Genomic DNA, 27,206 nt, shown 5'->3' on the forward strand with positions numbered 1-27,206 from the left:
GTCGTATTCTTATTTGTCCAGTGGTTGCTTGTCTGGTACAAATCTTACAATCGATTTTTAACTAACTTCCCGACTAGCTAGACATTTGAAACTTTTAGAATATATCAGAACACGATGCCAATGCATTCTTTTAATACTTTTAGCCATCTTTAAGTAGAATTGAATTCATTTTTAGTTAATTCTGTTTTGTATGAAAAGATATTTCGATATCATTATTGGTTGCTAGAGGGTCCTATCAACTAAATTAATAAATGATATATACGTGCATTACTATGTAAATCAATATGAAATGACATTTCATTATTCAGTATTTCTATCAAGTACAATTTTTTTATCGTTTAAGCTAGTCAAGCCAAGTTTACATGATTCAACAGACAATTTAAAAACTTTGTATATAAAAAGTTCTTTTTATCTTGTAATTATTAATTAATTTCTTTAACTTGGTTAAAATACAACGCATTGTCGCAATTTATCAATAGACTGTCCCACGTATAAACTGTTGTTAATGTAAATACATATTTTTTATGCACAATGCTTGGGGGCACTTTTAATTAACGTGTTATTTGATTTGCAAATCAATTAGCAAAAAAACCCTGCAAACATTGAATTAATACTATTCTTTTGAATTATTACAATCGTAATCGATTTATAATCAGATTATTTATAAATCGATGCTCAATAACCTCAGAATTTAGTCTCAGTTTTTCGGTTATTATTGAAATATTATGTACGCTGGATATAGCGCCATCTTTATGTATATCAGGTATCTATACGTACATAATACTATGAAAGTTTAACCTAAAACCGCTTGGCCTTACATCTATCGCTCGCCCATATAAAAGCTCAGAAAGCTGCGATTTCGGTGAGTGTCAAGTTCCATTCAGTTCAATTTGTTTCAAGTTTTCAACATATATGTAAAATTCTTAGATTGTTCTAAAATGTATATGTTCTACCTAATTTGTTTGAATTGTTTCAATGTTATCAAGTTAATAATATCGGGTTATGTTGCATTAGTTGTATGCGTAATTTTATGCGAGGCAGTATTATAAGAATGGCATGTATTCAAGGGCAACGACGTATGTTTCCATACATATAATTGATTGCTATAATTCAGTTGACGTAAAATAGCCTTAATGAAGATGACAGATCCCATCCCAATTCATTTCTGAAGTTCCCCACATGACAAACCTTCCACCCCTAAGCCATGGAGCAATTTACTAAAACGAAATGAGCTATCTTGTGATAAATCTTGAACATTTCAGCTCCAGACGACGTCGATTCTCGTCGAGCGAGTTCGCGTGGCTTAATACCGAGGGCCAAAATAAAAACAGTGAAGATGACGTTCGTCATTGTCTTCGGTGAGTTTTTTCAACCTAAACCTAAACAATTACGCATTATTATACCAGTATTATCTTGTGATCTTATATTATGCTTGGCTTGTCTATGGTACATAGATATATAAATACGACGTACGTATCTTAGTAAAGTTCATCATCTGAATCCGTACATATGTCTTTGTAGAATTTAGTTTTGTAGAAGTTTTAATGATGTAAACAACACTAATAGAGGACAAAGTAAAAGTTTAAATATTAAAATGTGGTATTAAATGATGGTAATAATAATAAAAAATATTTAAATTCTGTTTTTTTATTCAAGACTAAATACATTTTTTAATATAAAGTATTTAGAATGAATTAAATAAAATGGTACAAACCTTAGAAACGTTCAAAAACCTTGATTTGACTGGATTTATTAATATAAAAATGTCAATTTTTCCGTAAGGCGTAAATGCTTATTATTTTTCATTTTCAGATTTCTTTCCACTTTATAATTGTGATCGTTTTTCTATAGATAGGTACTTCTATTATTGTTATGCTATATTATAGCCGTTTATACCAGGCAATATCTAAGTTGTACTTTTTACAGTATGAACGCTTGTGGTGATTCAATTTGAACTTGAACAAACGTATTATATTTGGATGAGAAAATTGTGGCTTATCACTTAGTATAACACTTACTAAGTATCACAATCGCAGATAAATATTAAATTTTGCATTCTTCGTGAAAATTATAAGTTTTGGTCTTCTTTAAGGTGACGCATCAGTGAAACGGCAAATAATTTTCAACTGTAGGCGCGACGAAATTTTGGACTCGCTCGCATTCAGTGAGAGAACGTCGAGCTAGAAACATGTCACTTTGCTTCGTGATGGCGACGGGCCAATTAATTCTTAATCGTGTAAAGATGACTAAAAACGTTACCCATTTACTTTAAAAAGAAAACATGTCAATGAATATATTATTATTGTTACTAATAGAACAATAAACAGAACATAAAATGGACGTATGTTGGATTTATATGACAAATAATATTTCGTTTGACAGGCGTCATTTGCACCCGCGACCCGCAATCCGCGCATCGCCTAGCAACGATCTTTTTAGACCGTGCCTCAACTGATGTACGGCCTTAAAGCACTCATTACACTAAATCCATTTAAAGCTCGGACATTCACATCTACTATTTCTCTTACTCCAGGTAGCAAGTTAAGCAATACGAATCAAATGATGCAGCGTGATAACGCGGGTTTCCTCTCTTTTAATTTGAAAATATTTATATAAGCTAGTTAAGGAAGTAAAAATAGGAATAGTTAAAGCTTTCCCTTCAAAATCGCAATGAAATTATATTTATTAAATATGTATCAGTCATCAGTTTGAAGTCTCATGAAGTTTTTTATATGTAATAGAAAATTTACTCTACCTACATTCCAATCTAGTCAAATATTACAAATCATTGTTGACAGTGCTAGAAATAGAAAATCTTACGAACCGGAGCGCTGAGTATCATATATAATATAGAAAATATCAAATTATGTTAAATATTTATCGGATATCATAAGGGCGATATGCCTAATAATCAGGGTTTCATTTATACTTGAAGGGGCTCTGCGCTAATACACATTACCCCCCCCCCCCCCCCAATACAACATTAAAATGTAGTTTTTTTTAAATGGGTACCTACTCATTTTTGCAAAATCACTTATTTTTTGTAAATTTTCTTAGAATTGGGCTCTTATCTTCAAAATTCTAGAAGCTCGTACATTTGTGTATTCTTTCACTGCAAGGTTCTTTTGTGATTTCAAATTATTTTTCAGGTTCCGGAGACCTACAAATTTAAGGTCCTGGACCTGTTACCTCTTTAGCCCTTTTTGTAAACACATCTGAAGTCTGAACAGCCTATATTATATTATAGACTTTGCAGGACTAATCAATAATAAATAATATACACATTTTTTTCCCACGAATCAGTTCTTACAACATTAAAAACTACATACCTACATGCAATATTATCTCAATAACATGAAACGGAACGCAATTTTCAAAGAAGCCACGAGCCGGAACGGTATCTTTTAGAATTTCACGAACAGGAACGGCGCTCCGGTGCGTTCCGGTCTATTTCGAGCCATGATTGTGATGACTTTGATATAATATTCAGAGCGTTGGAGCGGATCTCGGAGCAGGAGCACGGAGCAGTGGACCAATGGGGTTTTACCCGGCACAGGAGCGGAGCCGGAGCACCGAAAATTGTGTAGTGCTTCACTGCTCCGGATGTTTTTTTGATTATTAAATTTTCGTCCTACAATCCGATGAAAATATTCTATTTGATACTTTGCAACACTGAAATTATTTTAAATACGGCAATACTGCCGAGTGATAAATAACCTCACTTTTTTAACAGAAGAGGCAGATAATGAAAGATTTGCTGTCGGAATTTTGTTTAATAGAATTAATAATGAAAAGTACGAATAATAAACCTTTTTTTAAATCTACTTATTTTTTTAAAAAAAAATAGCATTTGTATGCATATAACACATATTAAAACTTTTAACCCGGAGCGGAGCAGACCCTGAAGCGGAGCTGAGGCAAGTATTAGGTCCCAAAGCGGAGCAACTAAAAAAAGGGTCTGCTCCAACGCTCTGATAATATTATTCACATTGACATTTTTTTACGTGGGAGAGTGTTGTAATATAATTTATTCAATGGTACATAATATAGCTTTTTTAAAAGATATTAGAAGCGACTAATTAGTAAAATACTTTATTATAAAATGTGAAATATAATAAATAAACTGAAAAACTTGCTAAAAATCCATTCATGATAACAAGGTTTGTTTTTTTTTTCTTCAATTTTCACAATCACCCTTATCACAAATTAACCATGAAGTGATAAGGGTAAGTAAATGAAGACAAGCCTTACACGTCTATGTATTACGACAATTGCCAAGTAATTAATTATGTCTATCGAATCCATTTATTTATCAATAGATAATTAGAAAATTAATGATTGAGGATGTAATCGATTAGACCAAAAATAATCCAATCACTTGAGAGTAATGTAACAACCGAATACCCGTCGTGTTCAAATATTGAAAGCTAATATTTCGTAATCAATTTTCGGTTCAATTTTGTTTTCATTGAAATTATAATATCATGTTAACTGTTCAAAAGATATTATACTCGTATCAAAACAACAGCTTTACTAGGTATTATGAATTATTAGATACAAATTCGAAGCGATGAGTAAGGTCATATAATATATTATCGAATAAAAAATACACATTTGGTTTAATAATAATATCGAAATATTATAGTATTTCGATGATAATGTTTTGATTTATTTTTTAGTTCATCATTAAAATAAAACGAAAAATACGTTACTTCATCATATAATGTTAAATAATATATGAAATGAATATTACAAAAATTACATTTCTCTAAGTGTAGGCTTAAATACCTACAGCATCGGGTGACTTTAGTAGTATAACACTGGTTTTGACATTTTAGTGTGTAATCCCATATATGTGTTGTGTACGTGAACTATATTAAATTAGTTGAATCCTTTGTTTCATTGTGTTGGTAACGTTGGTGTAATAACTGCCAATTGCTACATGTATATCTAGTTAAGCAAGCCGGCAATCAATTTATTACATTTATTACATATACATACCTACAGACAGATATCGTTGGCAAATTATATCATTTTTGTATAATATAAAATAATGAAAGTATTTTTATAATTAACTATTTTTTTATTCAACGAATAATTCACAAGGCTTAATAATGTAACATTCTAATTATTGAACATACATTATTTTGAAAACACTTCTGAGAAAATCCATTATAACCCCCTCAGGAATCGAACCAGCATCTCTAGGGTATCGCCAATAGTAGCTCAATTTGGAAAGCGCTTCAGTGAGTATTAAAAGGCATTTTTAGTTAAAATTTGTCGCAATTAAGTATGATTCCTTTAGCATAGTGGTCTATGTGCGTGAGCGCGATACCCGAGAGATGCAGGTTCGACACCCTGGGGCGTCTTATTTTTTTCAAAAAGATTTTTTCTATTGGTTATAATATATTTTCCCAGAAGTGTTTTCAAAAGTATGTATGTTCAACGAAGTTATTATTTAAATAGGTACGTAAAACTATTTTTCTTAAAAAGGTAGGCTTTAAATAATCAACTAGTATGAAATCTTTGCCACTGACTCACACTACTGTGTACCAATAATTTTATTTCAAATAAGCTACTCGTACTTAATGCAACGAAATGCATTTTTAGATTGTGGCGATTGTTCCAAAATAATTCTCACTTCATTCGACAAATTTCAATTAATTTGAATTGAAAAAAAGTTAATTTAAAAATAATACTCCATTATATACAGTTAAATATCTATAATTTAAACTTAGAATTATGATTTAATAATATTATTTTGCTTTCAACCTAACACCTAAAAAATCTTAATCTGGTTCTGCCATTTTTATTTACTTGCAATATTTTAATAATCCCTAAAATTTCCCTTTCATCCTTAAATCAGTAGTGCGTTCAAATTAAGCTGAGAAGATATTTTGATTTTCACAAGAGTTATTCGTAAATATTATTTACTAACTTTTGGCCTTTCTCTTGAAGTTTTGGGCTCAAATAGATCACCCTTTATATGTATACTCAATTGAATTAAGATATTACCATATTTAATTCAGATTCATATTTTAAATTATGATATACCTAATATTATACCCGTAGCATAATTGTAAAAGCACACTGGCTCGAATCCAGCGCTTATACAAGTTCAAATCCCGTCGGGTGTTGTATTTTTTTCTAAAATGGATGTCTTCTAGTTGGAATATGCATGAGATGTTTTTAAATTATGCATGTTTAATAAAATATATTTTAATTATATTTTTATTCAACGAATAATTCACAAGATTTTGAACATACATAATTTTGAAAACACTTCTGAGAAAATATATTATAACCAATAGAAAAAATCTTTTAAAAAAGCAAGACACCCCCGCAGGAATCGAACTTGCATCTCTCGGGTATCGCACCCACGCACATAGTCCACTATGCTAAAGGAGTCATATTTAATTACGACAAATTTTAGACTTCTTTAGCATAGTAGACTATGTGCGTGGGCGCGATACCCGAGAGATGCAGGCTAGCTTCCTGCGGGGGTGTCTTACTTTTTTCAAAAAGATTTTTTCTATTGGTTATAATATTTATTTTTTCAGAAGTGTTTTCAAAATTAAATATATTCTTAATCGATCAAAGTGAATATTCGCCTGACCTTTAACATGGATAGAGCTTTTAAAAGCTCGACGAGACATATCCGCTCGCTGTGCTCCGGTGTCGATCCCTTATCATCGCTCCACCTGCCATCATCAATGCAAATTTACATACATCTTCGTAAATTTGTCACAGCCACTTGGACTCGACAAAAGAACGTTGGCGACGCCATGAATAAAACATGTTAGCCGAAACACGAATTGATTACAATAACAGGCGGTCATGGGGGACGTTTGCGCGCCGAGGGTTACTCTTGGCCTCTGTTATTAAATTCTGGAGACGCTGCAATTTATTCAATTTAATATTTATTATAACCCATGAATAAATAAACCGCTCATTGCCATAACATAATTTAAGATAAATAAATTGGATTTTCATTTCATTGACGGGCGGCTTAAATATTCAATGTCAATTTTATTTTGAATTTCGAATAGAAGTATAATTATTTTAGAAACTGCTACGAACAGTACTTATAACTATTGCAATCAGTCTTGCCAATTCTCTACAGCAAAAATATGCCAGACGATATAAATAAGGAATAACACTATTCGGCAAGAAAAAATCCTTAATCTCCTGAAACGGTCCTGATGAATAAAAACAACTTTTTTATTTGCGTTAGAAAAAATATCGATTAAATCTAAAATGTTCTTCTTATGAAAAATGATAGCTGCTTTTTAGCTCTGTCCAAAAAATGGTATTGGATTATGAAGGTAGATAAAAAAATTGTATACATACCTACTTCAAAATTACTGTCAGGGTCTAAGTATAGTACATTTTTTTCGGAAAGGTTAGTTTCTTCTTTTCCCTTTTATGTATGATTGTCTAGGGTTTTTATAAAAAATATTAATGCTAGTTCCGATGTGATGACTAGTGAAAAATGCTAGAAGCGATAATAAAAACGCTAAATTTGCCCGATCAATATAAAATAATATATTTAAATGTGGCGATCAACGAGTCCTGCGTGTTATGCTAATACTTCAATTTTAAAAAATATATGTTGTACATTTTAACGGTTTAGGCCGGTTAACCAGTTAATTTCTCTCCGCTTAATTTGATTCTTTAATTTAAAATAAAGATGTCACATATTAATTTATGAGACTAAAATAATATATAGTTTTCTTACCTCTTGAAAAATCTAACCTTTAATTTAAAGTTGTATGTTCCAAGGTTTTTTGTCTGCAGAGAATGTCATCATAAAATTAAAAATATTAATGGGATATTATAAAATATAAAAGTCGTCGTGACGCATTTTTAGTCGGAAACCCTGCTCTAGGGATATCATCATCATCATCAGCCTGAATCTATCCACTGCTGAATGAAGGCCTCTTCAAGCTGCTTCCACTTCTCTCGGTCTTGTGCATTGCGTTGCCACGTACTTCCGCAAAACTTTATCATTTCATCGATCCAGCGGCCTCTAGGTCTACCTTACGGACGTTTTGTACTTCTTGGATACCACTGGATGACTAGATTTGTCCAACTATTGTCTCTTCTTCGAGCTATGTGTCCAGCCCATCTCCATGTAAGGCTTTTAATAAACTCTATTACATCGCATACCCTTGTCTGCTTCCTTATCCACTCATTCCTTTTTTGTCCTTTCGCGTTATGCCCAGCATGCACCTCTCCATACCACGTTGTGCTACTCTAAGTGTCCATGTTTCACACGCATCTAGGGATATTTTATGTTTAATTCAATAATTTATCGCTTGGCCGACCTTGGTCTATCTACTACCCTATTACTACCAACATTCGTTGTTGTAAAAAATGTTATAAGTTTGATCTTTTATTGCAGTATTCATATTATGCTGGTCACCGTACATAGTGTTCGGGCTTCTGCAAGTATACGACTGCCTCCCGAGGACGCAGACGACGGCTGCAGTCGCGACCCTCATCCAGAGCCTGGCGCCGCTCAACAGCGCCGCCAATCCACTCATCTACTGCATCTTCTCCACACACATTTTCAACAGTCTGAGGTGAGGTGAAACTCCAATAAAATATTTACTAATAATATTCCAGATAAGACCGGTACGCGATGTCACGTCCGTCACATGGCAATGTTTATTATACCGACCTAGTGAGTCAATACTTCGCATACAAAACAACAATAATCGCAGTTATCTATAAATCAGTGGCGCAAGGAATAAATGAGAAAGGGGATTTAATATTTAATTACGCATAATGTACGTATCGTTTACCTTGCTAAATTTTAACATTAGTACAAAAGTATTAAGAAAAAATTCGCTACGTATTCATCATAAGTGACTAAACAACCCAGGGCGAGTCCTGACCTTTTCCAAAAAAATCCTCTATCCCACCCTATCATGTCTACATGTAAATTGTAGTTAAAACATTTCACCGTGAGCTTTCTTATCGGAAAGAGATGACCGTACACTCTACGGTCTCCAATTTTATTAAATTAAAAATGAATATTAATTCAATTTTCATTGCTGATTTTGGCAAAATTCATGAATTATTGAAGAATGAAAACCTAACCTAACCTAACAAATAATCCAGTATAATATCAGCTATTTTCAAAGTTTGTTTTCTGCTGGCTTCCTGTAAAGTATAAACCGACAAGAATCGTGTTTTATTTAGACATGAATTTTATGTCAGTGCTATACGACCCAAAGAGGTACGTTCTTTAATATACGGCCATATATTTCCGATACAACATTTGATAGTGAAGTGTGATATGGCAAACTGCATACGTACAAGTTTCCAGATACGCCCTATCCTGAGCCAGTACCCTCCAGGTGTCTCCGCCGGCCACTCAAGCATTTCCGTTGACACCGTCTAACCATCAGGGTCTGGGCTCACCAATCAACCTTCGACATTTATTAGAGTATAAATTATACCTCTGATCGTCCGGTCTGGTATCGAGAATTCCCCTCGGCGGACAATTTGCTACCCTATCAAAAAACATTTATAACTGTATCTTATAAAAAGTATTTCTGACGCACTGTTGGAACAGTGATGATGATATTTTATACTATCTAATTCCTTAAATAACTAGATTTCACTACAATCTCCCTAACGCCCTTTTTGCTTAGTTTCTTTTACTATAAAAGTGGAAACAAGTAACTATAAAAACGAAAATTTAAATATTGTTATAACAGCAGTTTTTACGGGAACATTAAAAAATTCTGATCCTGCCTTACAAATTAGATTAAAAACACAAAAGTTTGAAGTAGCTATAATAATATTATTATCAACATCAGTTTGGAGATACCTTAAAAGACATTCTACGAGTTATCTATCATTGTTGTCCGTTCCCTCATTAGATTGGTGCCATGCATTGGAGTCAATCACACAAGTTAATTTAAAATTATAGATATTTCGTCATCTATTGTTAAGTTGTTTAAAATTAAAAGTGAGTTTTTTGAATTACTAACAGTTATCACAAATGTGTGTAGTTATAATGCAGTATGCGTTGGAATATGTTATCAATTAGCTTGTCTTTGCTACCCAAAACACCACTCTTCCGTATAAAATACAAAAATCCAATAATATCCACGTCAATTCAAACTCGATTAACTCAAAACTAATCAATTACACTTGGAACAAATTAGAACTAAAGTGATTATTTTGCGGTAAATATTACATGACACTAGAACACATTTTACAGAAAAAATCTAGTATAGGCTTGTGCAGGTTGCGCTATTGCTAACTAAAATGTGTATGTTGCGTCTTTATTGCATAATTCAACAATGCGTTAGCTACTACATAGGTACACCAAGATGAATTTATCCGCATTTAATATGAGAGAAAACGATACAAGCATGTTATTCTGTATTGTATACCTCGTCGCAATGATGATGTCAAAATATGGCTATAATAATATGATGTTCTTTTGTGTGGGAGGTCTACTCAACTGCATAGCATTCCAGATAAACTGGATTTTGGAATTAGAAATAATATTTTATACGTTTTACAGTTAAACTATTAAGGGGGGACATGCTCGTCGTAGGTCAAAATTGAGTTTTTTTGTATTTTCAAACCATGATCCTGGACATTCCTTAAACGTTGTAGATAATCTATTTATATATTTTTGAAGTCTTATTATCCTTTATATTTATTTTAAATATTTGATGACTGCATAAAGTATTTTTATTACATAAAATAGTATTCTTTTAAACCTCTTGCTCTAATGTTTTAGAATATAGTCATATTTCGGTACATGAATGTGCAGTGGTGTTAAGATTTTTTTACATTTATTAATTATTAAACGGATTTATAAAACCATTAGTATAATTAATGACCAGCTAATTTTAGTAAAATATTTACGATAAAAAATTATATTGATAATCTCTGTGATCCCAAATTTTACAAGAATTAGGCATTTTATTATTCAAAAAATTGGCAAGATTAACACATTTGAAGATACTAAAGATACTTATTATTAGCTATGTTTTTGACCATTCAAGTATAATACATATTTTACGAATAATGATTGCTTTATAATAATTATTGACCTAAGAATAAGGTAGAGTTTTTTTGAAATACGCCATTTCTTTTGTCATTCCCCAGTGGTTAAGCTATAACATACGGCCGTAGCCATAAATTGACAAACTATAATTGAAGTAGGGAGTACACTTACAATAGGATACTGCAGTATTTATATAGTTGAATGGAAGGATTTGTTTAGAAATATAATATCCGTTTACTTAATTAATTATTTTTTTCATATACTGGTTCTCTATTATTTTATAGTAAGTTATAAACTATTTGAATATAATATAAATTATGAATTGCGGATTCAAGTCACATTTAGTGCAACTATTCCTCTTATTTTCTAGTAAGTATTTTTATGAGGTGTTTGAAATTATATATTCTGCATAATTAAATGAAAAAATCTTGAAACTATAAATGCCTAATAATCATTTTATATATATACATACCTACCGATGGTTTAAAAAGTCGCAATGCAGATTTTATGATTAGATGTGATTTTTCGTTTTACGAACATAGATTGTAAACATATTTATACGCCTACAACTGTGGTCTGTCTCACGAAAATAAAATAAATATTTCTGCATATTTTTTATCAATACGGACAATTATTCAGTTTTCCAGATTAAGGATAGGTACCTACATAAAAGATCGCGTATCGCTTTAAAGACAATGTGTATTAATTATTTTTACTGATTGATTTGTACCTTAACAGGCAATAATGAGCACTATCATAGGCGATATAAAATCGAAAACTTATTATTTTCAAAATAAATATGTCATTATGTTACTGGAGTATGGATTTTAACTTATGGGTTAGATATTTTTAAACAATGTTTATCTCACTCAACTTTGCACGAAACACTTATATGTATCGTAAATACGTTTTCGTAATAATAGTGATTGTTAAAATAAAATTGTTTTGCGAAATGGTATAACTCCATTGCAAAGTAATGGTAGGTACTGCCCAACATTCAAGGAATTTACTTTATAGAGTAGGTATATCATGTAAAAAAAATAATCTAATATACATTATTATTTGTACACTTTGTTGTTTACTTTGCTACTAGTATAAAATTAAACTCCAATATACGTGATGTCTCGTATATAGATATTTTAATATTTTATAGCTCTGCTGAAAATAGACTTCCTCGGTTTAGCAATCGAAACGATATTGGTGGTAAAGTTTTGTCTTTAGTTTAGTACAAACGTCTATAAAAATCCGTTTCTTCGAATGTTTTATATTTCCGTTTCTAAAAATAGACAATCGTAAAAAAACTTAATAGCAAATATACTGTAATAAAATGCAATATTTTTTACAGCTCCAATGTAAAATCAACATCAAGAGCTTCGTTGTTTCTGTAAAAGAAACGAATATTATTTATTTTTCGAAACAGCTCTCTCTCCATAATTAAATATCAATATATTGGAACGTACGCAGTACAACCTACCCAGTTAAATATTAATGTGCACTTCTGTAATGTTATTTTGATCTTTTCGGCTGTTACCTACTGTATTCACAATTCTTTATAATTCCTTAGTTCGAAGTTGGTTAGAGAGTGGGTACATTGTTTAGACGCCGTATCAGTTGAAGTACGGTCTTATGATGGAGAGTGTTCAGAAGAAATTCTTAAGATTCACTTACTTGAGGCCATATGGATACTATCCTCGGCTTTATCTAACTGACTTTCTCTTAGGTATGCTGACATACCGTAGTCAAAAAGTCAAAAGAGATCTATATTGCCACGTAATTTTTCCGACTTATACGCGGTGAAAATGTGAACTCTGTCATTATTGATAGTGTTGATCTGTGTATCCCTGATTACTACCTATCTTAGAAATCGGGAACATCAGTATTTTCTTCTTCCAAGGTGAAGAACTAACCTGCTATTGGTAATGCCAACTGAATGGGCAATAACTGTGTTCAACCAAATCGCTTCAAATATTAACATATTTCACCTAAGTAAAGGTGATTATTTTTTAGCATGTCCGATCCCATGAACATCATGAAGTGTAATATTGTTTTAACAGATTTTTTTTTCGAGAAATGGATGTTGGCCACTTGCTCAACCTGTTAGGTCCAAACTCTGACTCCAATGAAAAATTGAAAAACAATGTGTATTAATGTGTGTACTTGTATTAATTAGTGTTTTACTAATGTTACTTCATATTTCTTTGTTTTTTTTTTAAATACTATTTTAATATAATGTCTTTGTTCTTCATGACTCTTCACTATATGTAAATAAATAAATTTTGAATTTGAATTTGAATTCATTTTTATAATTTCTGTAGTACATTTCGAACAATTTTTTTTTTTAAATATACTCGAACTTTTCAACAATTATTGGGTCTACAATCCGATGTAGATCTTGGCCACCTGCCGAAAAAGTTTCTTAACTGATTTTTAACGAGAAATTGTTGTTAGCCTTTGATCGCTCTAGTTTCAAACGCACAGCTACGACGGATGTGGGAAAGATGTTCATTTATGAAATACAAAATATATTCTAATAATATTTCTTTTGATGTATGCGTAAAAACCAATCCAAGGAACAGTCGTATTTTTCTGAACTAAATCTACATATTTTTTTATATAACATTCTCACCTTTTGGATTATGGCACGTTTAATATTATTTTTTATAAATCAACAAAAATTCTTCATTCAAAAATATACCATTAACTTTTTTTTATATTTCTTCTACCGAAATCATGTTTATACCTGATTCCCTCTTTCGTATGACGCATTTCCTTTTGAAAATCAATACCTACTACATATTTGTTATCACTTAAAAACATCACTAATTTGGCCATCGCTTTACTCATATATTAGCTTTAATATTATTAAATGATATGCTCACAAACTTTTCATGTCACTAGAAATAATCATTTCTATCAATAAGTAAACAAATATTTGAAGACGTTAACCCCTTATAACAATGTAATAATTTCCTTTCTATCTTGGTTCATTAGATTAAATTATTATATACCCACTTAAATTATATTCAAACAGTTTTGATATTTACTTACATTTAACTTACGGATATATAATTGATCGCCTGTAAATTTAATTAAGTTAACTACTCACTAGTCGAGAAATAGATTTATTATTAATCCAACAGTTTGTGTTAAGCATTCATAATTTATTGCCCATTGCTATGTAACCTGTTATAAGAACATAATACTAATTATGAATAGTGAAATTATTAATGAATTTCTTTCTCTTGCGTGTATTCTAGTTATGTTTCAAGGTTCTATCAAGACTTTATATATCCCCGGGGTAATGAGGGTTCCTAGAAATATTTTTAAAGGGGATATACATATTATTACGTATTCAATTCCCACGGGCTGTCTGTTTAGTTTTTCTCTTATATCGATCTGTGCATATTACTTAGATATGTCAATTAGATCTCCCTCCAGACCCAGCAGTTATCATTATGTGAAATCTTCAGTAAAACGAAAAAAAAGCCGGATTTCAAGTCACTTTCTCGCATAACAATCGTACATTTTTTAACGATATATTTATAATATCCGTAAATAAATATTTTATGAATATTCGTTCTGAATCATACGTTCAGAAGTTTGGATCGAAACTTTGATTGTAATTATAATAACAAAACTAAAATGAAAAATACATCAAAAATCTATTATTTCACTCTAAAATCAAAATACTCCAATGAATATATGTCCCAACATATTATTAGGCTTCAAATGTTAGACGAAAAATCACAATACAGCTACACGTTTGCGACGCAGGCGAATTAAGAATAATTTCGCGACTACATAGTAATAATATTATATAGGTACACTTTTAAGACCAGAGGGTTAGAGCGGACCCTTTTTTGAGTTGTTCCACTGTGGGACCTAATACTTGCTCCAGCTCTGCTCCGGATAAAAAGTTTTAATATATATTAAGTATGTACATAAATGTTAAAAAATAAAAAATAAGTACTTTTGAAATAAGGTTCAATATTCATCATTTTCATTATTAATTCTATTAAACAAATTTTCCGGCAGCAAATCGTCTTTCATTATCTGCCTCTTCAGTCAAAAAAGTGAGGTTATTTATCACTCGGCAGTGTTGCCGTATTTCAAATAATTCCAGTGTTGCAAAGTGTCAAATATAATATTTTCATTAAATTTCAACGAAATTTTAAGTGGAGCACTACAAATTTTCGGTGCTCCGGGTAAACCCCCATTGATCCACTGCTATGTGCTCCTACTCCTAGCACCGTTCCAACACTGTTTAAACCCCAAGTAAACCCGTAGGCCATTTTCAACAACATATTATGAAGCAATATGAAATTATAAAATTTAAATAGTAAAGGTCGTTTCCAAGAAGGTATTTTGTTTTTATTTTTCATTTGACAAAAAATCTACCTATATTCATTGACGGGTGATTTATATTATGCTACTAAATGTTCCAATCAATGAAAGATTTTTTCAGTAAAATAATGATAAAGTATTGGCCTAAACCACCAAACAGAATTTTCTTGTAAATTATGAAAACAATTTCGCAAACCAAATTTCGCTGGTTAATTAAATCAAACGTATAGAAAATTCTACACAGGGCCTAATAATTGTTAGCTAAATGAAATTCCAGGCTACTCAGTTGATTATAAATAATTATAATTAACGGTTCGAAAATCTTTTAAGTATATTTGAAGTTTTATCATTTATTTTAAACCTTTTTGTTGGAATAGAAATAAATCAGACATATTTATACGGACCTTCTTTATGTTTGACGTTGTGGTATAAAATATGTAGTGACCTGACATACATACCATTCCCGAGGAACTGAGTCGAAAAAAATAATACATAAATACAAACAACCTTAATTCAATACGTTGAAGTATCATTTCAATGATATATGCGTATGCTTTGGTGGCTATTTTTTTCAGCTACAGTAGTAAACTGCTCTTTACTTATCGCTACGGTGACTTTTTGTCTTATATTTTAAAGAACCATGATTTATTTTGGCACCGTGTCTTTTAAATTTACATTTCATTCGAAAACATTATTATATCTGTATTATATTTTATTAAAATTTTTGATAAATGAAAAAGTAATACCTAACAAATATTACGCATATTCAAGGGGAAAAAACTTATTATGTCTGAATATGAAATAATTTCTTCTACTTTCTCGGATGCTCGGAAAAATAAAAAAATGTCTTGGATCTGATTTAGAAAAGAAAATTTTGAAATAACAGTTCAGAATGAAATACATAGGCCTCAAATTTGGATTATTTCAAATAGCTGCTCACAGTATAATAATTTCATTAAGGCGATGCCACCGCAAAAGAATTTTTATACATCAAGACAAATTCTGCAAAAGTGTCCACTGTATTAATATGCTTGTGCCATGTGAGAAAGTATCATAATAAATGATGTTATACGGGCTTGCCTCAAGGAACTCAACCGCCCATACGTAAAGTTCAAAAACAGAAAAGATCGAATATTAATAACCATGTCCTTGCTTTTTCGTACAAGGTGGTTGTTATTAATTTTGAATAATCACAAATACCCAGGCTTTGAGAAAACCACATTAATATATTGAGTCATCACCGGGATCGAACCCAGAGCTCCCGGATGGAAGTAAAACACATTAAACACTGTACCACGAGAGTTGCCAAATCAATAAATTATCATTTGTTTATTCAGATAATATTATTATTATCACTGAACATGCTAAAAAAGTTGTTAACAATATTTTAAAGTGTAGTTACCAACTAAAATAAGCACATCGGTTTGAATAATGTTTGGCGAAAATTACTTTACTCGATATACCTACCAAAAATTTCACTTCACAACCGTCACTAACTATTGCAAGTTTTAATATTAATATAAAATGGGAAAAATATTGTTTTTTTCGGCCGCCCTCTAAGTTTGACAAACCACGTATAATGCAGATTTTGCCTGTATGCCCAAGGTGGACTTGGTATTAAGTACTTTTATCGATATTAAAATGTATCGAACTAGATCGCTATGCTTATTATAATGCATCAAGAAATTGAGTGTAAAATAGGAAAATGTAATTGCCTAACAACAAATATTTTATAAGTTTATGCGATATGTACCCGAAGCAAAAAGTTAGATTATCTTATTTTCCTTGGTATTAAAAGTTAAGAATCTTTCAAATGAAATATTTATTATGATTGTCGTACGAAAGAATGATTTTCATTTTAATAACATTGTTTGTGTATCATTTACAATAATTGTAATTATTATTAGGAAAATACCCCCGTTCAAGTGGGTATGCTGCGGGGAGGCGAGTTCTCGTGGGGGTGGCGGCAGGGGTCAAGGTGACTCCGCGACAATGAGCGACATGCTGACGTCATCGGACAGGCATCGACGCGCCACCCTCGTCCTGCACGAGCACGGGAGACCTCACCGCGCACCGACCCTTCGCGAAAGGGCTGACTCCGCCACGAGGCCGGTGAGTGGGCATTGTAATTCTAAGTAATTCTTCATGTAAATACTATCTTCTACAATAATTATACTTCTCCTGACACAGGAGCAGGTTTTTTAACGTGTGGAACTCAGATTCTGTCTAATTTTGACCCCCCAAATGATAAAAAATAAAGACCATAAATCATAAATTTTATTTAAAATAATTATTATTGAGTATGGCAGTAAGTAATGGCACATAATAATTTCGTAGTTTATTTTTGTTTTCAAAAAGGTAGAAAAAGGTTGAGTGGTTCCAATGTTATGGGGCCCTTTGATAATAATTGCTAGGATTTTGTTATGATTTGGGTAATATTTAAACTTAATTTGTGAGAAATAAGCATTTTTAAGATGGTATAATTTGATGGTATGACTGGTTTTAACTGTTTTGAGGCCCCCTCTTACATCTTCTGACGAATCGATTGCATCGTCTGCGTTATAGTCTTTGTTCCTTTTAACTTAACATTTTTAACAATAAAATAAGTAAGTACCTAAATCTAAAATATGGTTTATAAAATTAGCTCATCACGTGTGAAAATTTCTTTTCAAAACGTGTTTCACTCACATGGTAGCTTTATCAACGTGATAAGTGACATCTTTCAGTGGCATACGGTCCGTAGATCTTGTAGATGAGGAGCATGCCTTAATTATTTCAAGTTATTCATCATGATAGGTATAAGTATAAAAAATAATAAATTTAATTGCTAACTACTGCTCCATATGAGAGCAAATGTTGTGTGGTGTGGGACGGCTATTTGATTAAGTATTTTAAGATAGCACCCCACCGTCAACGTATAATTTAATAATAATCAAATATGCACGTACAGTGTTTATTTAAGAACTATTTACATCAACACTATAGGTATTCATTTGTTTTAAACATTTTATCATCGAATATTCTGTCAAAATTGTAATATGTGGCGTGCCAAAAATTATTTCATTTCAAAATACCTCTTGTGATTTTAATATATGATTTCGAGGAGCATGCCCGATCTCAAAAGATATCGTACGCCATTTCGTTTTAAACATTTATTGAATTATTATTTTATAAATTACCATGAATTGTCACCACACAAGCACTGAATCTCTTAAAAAGATTAATATACGACAGTTGGCGACACTGAGCACCCTTGTTCCCTAAATCAAAATTTAATTTAATAAGATACAAAATAAATATATCTTTAGAATCGTTTATATTACATAGGTAGCCGTTTATATTTCGGGAACTGGCAACACTGGTGTTGCTAGGTGCAATTTGACTTCTGTATTTTGAAGTTTGACAAACGGATGCTTTGTGTTTTTTTCTTAATTCATTTGAAAAATTTATCTCGGCCAAAAAATGGAATTAACTCGTGAAAATTTTTGTGCGAATATTTTTCACAACTTTCGACGTGGATTATCGCAAGAACAATGCATCGCTGAACTAACTGCTTTATATGGCGATGAAGCACCATCAAAAACTACGGTATATCACTGGTTTGACGAATTTTATCGTGGCCGTCGTTTGCTCATTGACGAGCAACGTGAAGGTCGTCCAAAATCGGTTGTTTCTCCAGAAAACATCGACGCTGTGCATAAACTGATAATGCAAGATCGTCATGTGACATACCGTGAGATTGAGGCATCCCTGGACATCAGTAACACCAGCGTGTATACTATCTTGCCTGAACATTTAATCGTGCAGAAGCTATATTCGCGTTGGATCCCGCATAATTTGACAATCGCACAAAAAAGGCGCGTGTCGATTGGTGCAAGGAAATGCTCAAAAAATACGACCGAGGTAGCTCAAAAAACGTTTATAAGATTGTTACATAGGGCATCATTAGAAAAGGGGAAATGGAATAAGTCTATTCTACCATCACCACGAGAGGTGCCTTGATTTGTAGAGTCTCCTTTGACGATGAATGAGCTTAAGTTAATACTGAGGCTAAGAACAGGGCACACAATGGGCAAAAGATTTGATGTCCTCATGGGAAGAAGCGAATCGCAACTCTGCGATGAATGTCATGTTTTAGAGGACATTGTACATATAGCACTACAATTCCCTAAATATGAACTTCACAGGGTACAGCTGCGAATTGCGGATATCTATGAGAATGTCGACGAATTTAAAGATGCCCTGGCGGTGGGTAAGACGGAAGAGCTTGGCAAAATTGGAGGACCTGATCGGCGGATCCCCTTTTAGAAGAGAAGAGGCGATATGACAGCGAGTCGCAGTCAAAGCCTCGGTAAAATCACAAAAAAAAGAAAAAAAGATTTTTACAGGTGACAAATCTTGGATCTATACGTATGAGCCCAAAAATATACAGCAGTTGACCTATGGGTCTTCCAAAATGAGCTTAAACCAACAAAGTTGCTCGCGCTCGAAGCACTTCGAAGCAAATGGTCGCTTGTTTTTTCGGAAAAACGGGCCATGTCGCAACTGTGCCTTTATAAAATTGGAGAACAGTCATTTCTAAATGGTACAAAACTGTTTGTTTGCCAGAAGTTTTTGGTGAAATAAGAAAAAGCAACCGTCGGCGTCAAATCATCCTTCATCAAGACAATGCGAGCTCTCACACATCGGCTCAAACAAGCGCCTATTTGAGGACTCAAAACAATAAATTGATGAGTCATCCGCCGTACAGCCTCGATTTGGCACCATGATTTCTTTTTATTCCCGACAGTCAAAGATAAATTGCGTGGTCAACGATTTTCTATACTAGAAGAGGCGGTTGATGGATTCAAAAACCATGTTTTGGAGTTACCTTCTGCAAAGTGGCAAAAATGCTTTCTAGATACTTCAAACGCATGGAAAAGTGTATAAATTGTCGTGGAGAATATTTTTAAAAACAATAAAACTGTTTTCATTTATGAAAAATTTGTTTTTGTTTGTTATTCCCGAAATATAAACGGCTACCCTCGTATCAGCGTAATATATATATATCATTTGGCGGGTCACAGAGATATTTATCGTAAATAAAGATATCGTAAAAAATCTAAATTATCTCTTAAAAGAATTAATACATTTTCTTATATTTAATTATTTTTGCTCCTTTGATGTATTGCAATACAATTATTTCCCGATTGTTTTGGGGAATGCAATACAGAGATAACTCATTGCGTAATAATTATTATATTATACAAGATTAAAATCAATTTGAAAATTCTTATTGTCTCGCAGTATGGTATATCTGTCTATGATTTCATTGGAATGAGTGCAATATTGTGCGTCATAGTAATATACATATCGTTGTCCTTGGTAACCAACTATTAGCCTACCTACTACATGCATACCGTTCAATAAAGATAAATGAATACGTGTATTAATTAAGGCGCTAAGTACCAAAAAAATAAAAACTGACATTTTTATAGAAAGATGTTCTACATACCAACGCCAATAACTTCAACTATAGTCTATGTGCCTCAAGCAAGTCAAAAAAATACAGCAAAATAATTAAACCTGTCGACGTTGTAAGTCCGTTGGCGTGTTTTATTTATTATGGTGTAAGTAGCACTGCAGTGGTCAACGGCATTCAATATAAAATAGCTGACGATGGTGTGTTGATACTTGCGAGTTCTTTATACCTAAAATTATAGAAGCTGCCGTGATTGTTTCACACTGTAAAACTACATTTTTCAAAAGGTCTGCTTCATGAAATTTTACTGCAATGACTCGGTATTTTGTAACTACAGGCAATACTACTTTTTGGTACTTAGAGCCTTATTTAATACACGTATTCAAATGACCAAATACAAATAAAATTAAAAATACAGAAATAGTTACAGCGTTTTTCCGCCGTTCGATCGTAGTTCGGATGACGGAAGTATAATATGACCATGAAGGACAACGTATTTCTACTACATCCGAAAACCAGTAACCATAGACTAAATTAGTGTTGCCATCTTTTTCTGTACTGATTACAATATGAATCTCTAAAAATTTCAACATTTTTCTGAAAACTGTACGCGAAAAACGTTTCGTTCCAAATTCTTCAAATTGGTAAAAGTTAAATATAATACTATAATTAACATTTTTCCGCCGTGCATTCCACCCCCCCCCCTCCCCCAATTTTATCTTTATACTATTTTTTTATCCGTACGTACCTTATTTGCTAAAGTTCCATGTATGTAAATGTATCGCAATTAAAACATGTCAAAGACAAATAATATGTATTTGCCGCGAAATTTTCTGACTGATCAAGTGGTTGCTCCGATATAGCAAAATTCTCGGATGTCGTAATGATGTATCTTAGATGACTGAAGTTTCGTGGAAAAGCCACTGTAAATACTGCCACATTAGAAAGTCCGTGTCCGGAAATTTGTACGTATGCAGTTCGCCGTATCACACTTCACCGTGAAATGTTGTATCGGAAATATATGGTCGTATATTAAATATCGTCCAACCTCTTTGGGTCGTATAGTACTAAGATAAAATGTATGTCTAAAAAGCCTCAATTACATTGAGCGAGTTTACTAGCTGCTATCCGGTGAGTTTAAAAACGGGCTAGTCAGCTAGTGCGGTAGTGATGATGACACACAAAACTTTCCACTCGCTCAGTAGCCAACTAGCTAGAGAGTTGAAACCGTGTGATGTTTCTTTAATATGCTCATACTCGAAGCTAGTTCACTAGCAACTATGATGATGACACACGGCTAGTTAACTAGCTAACAAGCCCACACGCCGGCGAGTAGCGAGTAAAGTAGCCCGGTTTTCAACCTGTCTCGTAGATTGTTTACAATCTGCTAGTTAGCTAGTTAGATGATTACACTGGGCGAGTTTTCTAGCAGATATTGAATTCGCCGGCTAGTATCTAGTAAACTCGCTTAATGTCATTGAGCCTTAAATAAAACACGGTTCTTGTCGGTTTACAGGAAGCCAGCGGAAAACATTTTTTTTAAATATCCGATATACTGGATTATTTGTTAGGTTAGGTTAGGTTTTCATTCTTGAATTCATGAATTTTGCCAAAATCAGCTATAAAAATTGGCGCCATTCCCGCCTGGCTTCCTGTAAACCGACTTGTACCTAAAACACTACTAAAAACTACCGAAATACAAGGGAAAGACAGTAGAAAATAGGCATGTAATTAAATTAGAAATACAGAACAACGCGTATTTTTTCATCTCGGTGCTATAGACATGACTGTATAGAATACGGGAATCGCTTTCCGATAATAAAGCCCACGGCGAACTGTACTACGGTGAGATATAATACATTAAATTTACATGTAACCCGCAGAGTCATCTCAGATGATGAATTCGGAAGACCGTGGAACAACGCCTTGACAATAATAAACGTGATTTTCTTTATAAGCTGCCCGCCGACATATCAATATGCAGAAAATTATAGGTAGTGTAATGGATTATCGCTTTGTCAAATTTGGGAAACCCTGGTTTATTTTCTCGACCAACGATTCCGAGAATACGCCCCCTATCATCGCAGTGAATATCTCACCATTCGCAGGGCAGGCATTGCGTTAATAGAATGTAATTAAATATCTATTCGTTAGTAATGTGTCTGTCAGCCTTAAGCGACCCCATTATTCTCGTATTCTGACAGCTCAGTGAAGACAATAGGCAACTTGTTTCAATAACATCACCATAATACCTTAATAAATTTGTCTCTATAGTATTTCATTCGATATTTAAATCGTTTAAACATTCAAAATGAATTCTATAAAACATTTTTTTAAATGTAAATCCCGTGTACAAAAGGAAAACGAAGACAAGCTTAAAATCGCTGTCTAGTTTTCAAGAGACCAAAATAATACAGGTACACTTTCAGGCTTCGGTCACATAGGTAGTAGGTGCTTCGCTAGTGCCGAGCTAGGTGCTATGCTTGTCTCTAAAAACACTACTGCCACATTGCACGCTACGCGCTTAGGTACAAATTCATTTGACATTTGGGAGCGCTCAAGTCAACAACAATATGTCACTCTCAAAACTAACCAGAAAGCTACTTCACACAGAGAATTTAAGTTTAAAATTTCGAAAGTCTCAAATTCGAATTTGGTGGGTGCATAATGTCAATTCATCTCATGCGTCATTATTCATACCCTCAAAATATGCGGTGTATGACGTTATTGTCATACTGAAGAAATATCCGCCATCTTGCAAAATCACTAGGTGATACAATAAAAATAACCAACACCTTTGTTCGCCGGGACACTCACTAGGTGACTAATAATCACGTAGCGAGGAGCGAAGCGTGCAGTCTGGCCATTGCGATAGTATAATGTTCGTCCGTTCGCTAGGATATGTCACCTAGCACGTACTCACCAGGCAAGGCACCTGGCTATGTGGCCTTAGCCTTAGACAACTTTGATCGCGGATGACTAGGCTGGGAAAAGATAGACAATATGTAACAATTCGTCGTATATTTTTTTCACCTCCACTTCGTTCTGGTAATATTCCTTTCACAACAAAGACAAATATTGACGCCCAAAGATGGTGTGTGTAGAAACACCGACACTACATCGAAGTACGGCCAACATTAGCCAGCCATGAACCACACAACGAGTAATATGTCGCTATGTACACAATGATGACCGCGTACATTCGCCTTTCAAAGTTTTTCATTGAGCTTCTATCTATATCTCAATTAATAATAAAATTGTAAGTATATTATAGTCTTTGAATTTTACCAAAATATTAATTACCTACTTATATTATGGTTTTTAAATAAAACAACTTGGAAGTAAAATTAAAAAAATATTTATTAATTTTAAATAACAAAGACTAACATGCACGAACGGTTGATATGTATAATTATTTCGACGATGCATAACCGTAAGTGTGTCTGTATAGTTAAGTGGATAAGTATTCTTTTTTAGTGTCTTTTATTGCCCAGTTACTCCTTGATGTCTTCCTACTACCCATTGAGCCAGATCACAGTGGGGTGGTATAAAAAATACACCATGATACTCGTAAATCGTCCGATGTTCGAATTTACAACTAAGATCGCGGTATAATAAGAATTTAACGCTGTCAAATTTTAGCATGTGGAGCTTTAACTCAGCGGACAACTTAATTATACTGGTGGATCTATAGTGCCCACGTTTTTGCCAACATGTACCTATATCCAGACGCGGGATCAAACTGTGAGATATCACGCTATTTACTATTTATCATATAGACTGATTATGTATATAATTATATCGTAATTAGCCATTCAATAGTTATTTTAGCATACGTGCCTATGGTTTTGCCTACTTGTTAAAACACTCTGAAATACAGCAAAATAAATTAAGAAATTAAATCACGCCTCTAACAAGAACATTTGCGGTCTAGGCTGAAACCCTTTTGAGAATGCTTTACATAAAATTTAGAACACATTGTTTTAGACATTTTTGAAGTTTTTTTAACAAACATTTCCATCAAAATCTCTCGCTAGTTGTCTGCGGCTTTGAAATGAAACCTTTCTATTCAAACAAATGTTCCTGCTAGGAATGAATAAAACAAAGGTATTTTGGGAAAATGCTGTTACCTATTACGCACTCTTTCGTCTTGTTTTTCACTTGGAATATTATGTTTTCATACATTAAACCTACATAGTGTAATTATATTCCTAGAAATTGTTTGCATTACTTATTTTTTACAATAATATAATATGTTTGAAAATTGCTTTACCAGAAAGAGCCTAAGAGAAAGGATTCTGAGACCAAATCTCATCACGAAATATCATAAAGTATCAGGTCAGCATGAGTTAGTAAATCAAATTATGTAATTAATATTTTAAATTAAGGTGAAGCCTTTACTGAGCCGTTTTTAAAGAGGCACCTAGCGGAAAAATACGAAGCTTGCAATTTGAGTTTTTTTTTGATAATTTACAATTTCAACTGTATAAATGTATCTGAAAACATTAAAAAGAAAAATATTTTTTATTTTAAGTGAAAGATAAACTTACATTGTAAAAAATGAATTTGTTGAATCGGACCGCAGCTTATTATTACATATATTTATAGTCATATTTATTATTAAAATTTAGTTTATTAAGTTTTCGCTTAAGAGATTTTTGTCTAATTCATAGTTTTAATATTTTTTATATCTATTTTAAAAAACATCGATTTTTATAAAAAAATATAAATATGTATAATTTGTAATCCTTTTTATTTATATCAAATCAAGCTTCAATATTGGGACCATACATAAATACAATTTGTTTATTTTTCTTCTAAAAAACTATATCTGTATGTTCTTGTACGTGTAGGTTTTTAATAATTAAAATTAAAGTTATCAGTAAAATGTATTAAATTGCAGGTTTTGCTATAAACAAACTTTACTCCCTTCCTTAAGCGGTCAGTAATTGGTTTAATTCTTTTAAACGCGTAGGCAACAAATAGGAATTGATTATATGTACCTACGTATTGTATTTTGATCAGACGGGGTATGAATGTTTGTAAAGTTAGTTGTTCTCTATTTCTTCTCACTATCCGAGTTGTTTTCAACCGACGTATAGATACGGACTAAATCTTGTTTATGATTGTTACGATATTTCCAGGCTGAAAAGGAATCGGCCCTTTTCTACATTGAATGGCCCGTCCCACACCACAACCAGTATTGATCGGGCGTATCACGGAACCTCACATTTAGATGTAATTTTTATGACTGGGTATATCTCAGGAGGAGTAACTCAAGACTGAAGTCGCCTTGCAGTCAAGTGTGCTTTGACCTAATTTATATGATATTAAGTTAAGATTTCCTATGGGAGATAGGATCACGTTTAGCCAAAATTATAAATTGTAATAAGTAACAAAACCTACCTAATACAAACTGCCAACAATCCCTTTTCTACAATACAAAATGTTTATAAGGCACCCTTGATCATTTACGTTATATTATTATATGCGATCATTTTTAAAGTGAAACGGAATATTGAATTCTCTATGATATGACGTGACGAAAAACAGTCATGTTTTACTAGACAAATAATAAAAATCAAAAAGACAGAAGATTTATCTATCTACTTACGTAAATAATCAACGAGATATTATGCTAGTGGTAAAATTAGTAACGTTTTTCTACTGATATATACATTTCTATAAATATTGGTTTCAGTGTCCCAGTATTTGACTTTCGACATCTTCACGCCATAAAAATATATATTATGCACAGTGGATGGCGAAATCCAGTTCAATGCAAACAATTTATTTCTTCATAAATTTAATTTATATCATGAATAATTGTTATGTAGTTATTTTTAAGACACAAATTATAATTAATTATATTTTTTTAAGATTCACCATATTATTTATTGGATACCCATAAAAATCTGCAAACATGTTATAGTAGTAAGTAGTGGGTACTTAAAAGGGGATGCTTATACTATCAGAGGCGAAAAGAGGCACCTAACGGAAAAATACGAAGCTTGCAATTTGAGATTTTTTTTGATAATTTACAATTTCAACTGTAGTAATTAATAAATATGTATCTGAAAACACTAAAAAGATTTTTTATTTTTTTTTAAATTTAAAGATAAACTGGCAATTGTAAAAAAATGTAATAAAATGTGAATTCGTTGCAGGGTCAAATCTTATTATTACATTATATTTTATGGCCATATTTATTATTAAAATTTAGTTTATTAAGTTTTAGATTTTATGTGGTATAAATTTTTGACTAATTCATAGTTTTAATATTTTTTTATATATATTTTAAAAAACATCGATTTTAAAAAAATATATAAATGTGTATAACTTGAAATCCTTTTTATTTATATC

The 27,206-nt window shown here is 32.4% G+C and overlaps 1 protein-coding gene across 1 annotated transcript in view; it reads left to right on the forward strand.

Moving 5' to 3' along the window:
• The window catches only part of CCAP-R (Crustacean cardioactive peptide receptor), a 160,713-nt gene extending 134,663 nt beyond the window's left edge, over window positions 1-26,050 (forward strand). Inside the window, exons 7-10 of the mRNA XM_085952454.1 lie at window positions 1,263-1,358; window positions 8,405-8,585; window positions 17,290-17,494; window positions 25,988-26,050. Of these exons, the coding sequence (XP_085808580.1) occupies window positions 1,263-1,358; window positions 8,405-8,585; window positions 17,290-17,494; window positions 25,988-26,050 (545 nt within the window). The remainder of the gene's footprint in view (window positions 1-1,262; window positions 1,359-8,404; window positions 8,586-17,289; window positions 17,495-25,987) is intronic.
• Window positions 26,051-27,206: the final 1,156 nt, after the last annotated feature.

This window comes from Rhyacophila brunnea, unplaced genomic scaffold (assembly GCF_057557595.1).
Source record: "Rhyacophila brunnea isolate RB1 unplaced genomic scaffold, BYU_Rbru_1.0 scaffold_3, whole genome shotgun sequence".
NCBI classification, from domain to species: Eukaryota; Metazoa; Arthropoda; class Insecta; order Trichoptera; family Rhyacophilidae; genus Rhyacophila; species Rhyacophila brunnea.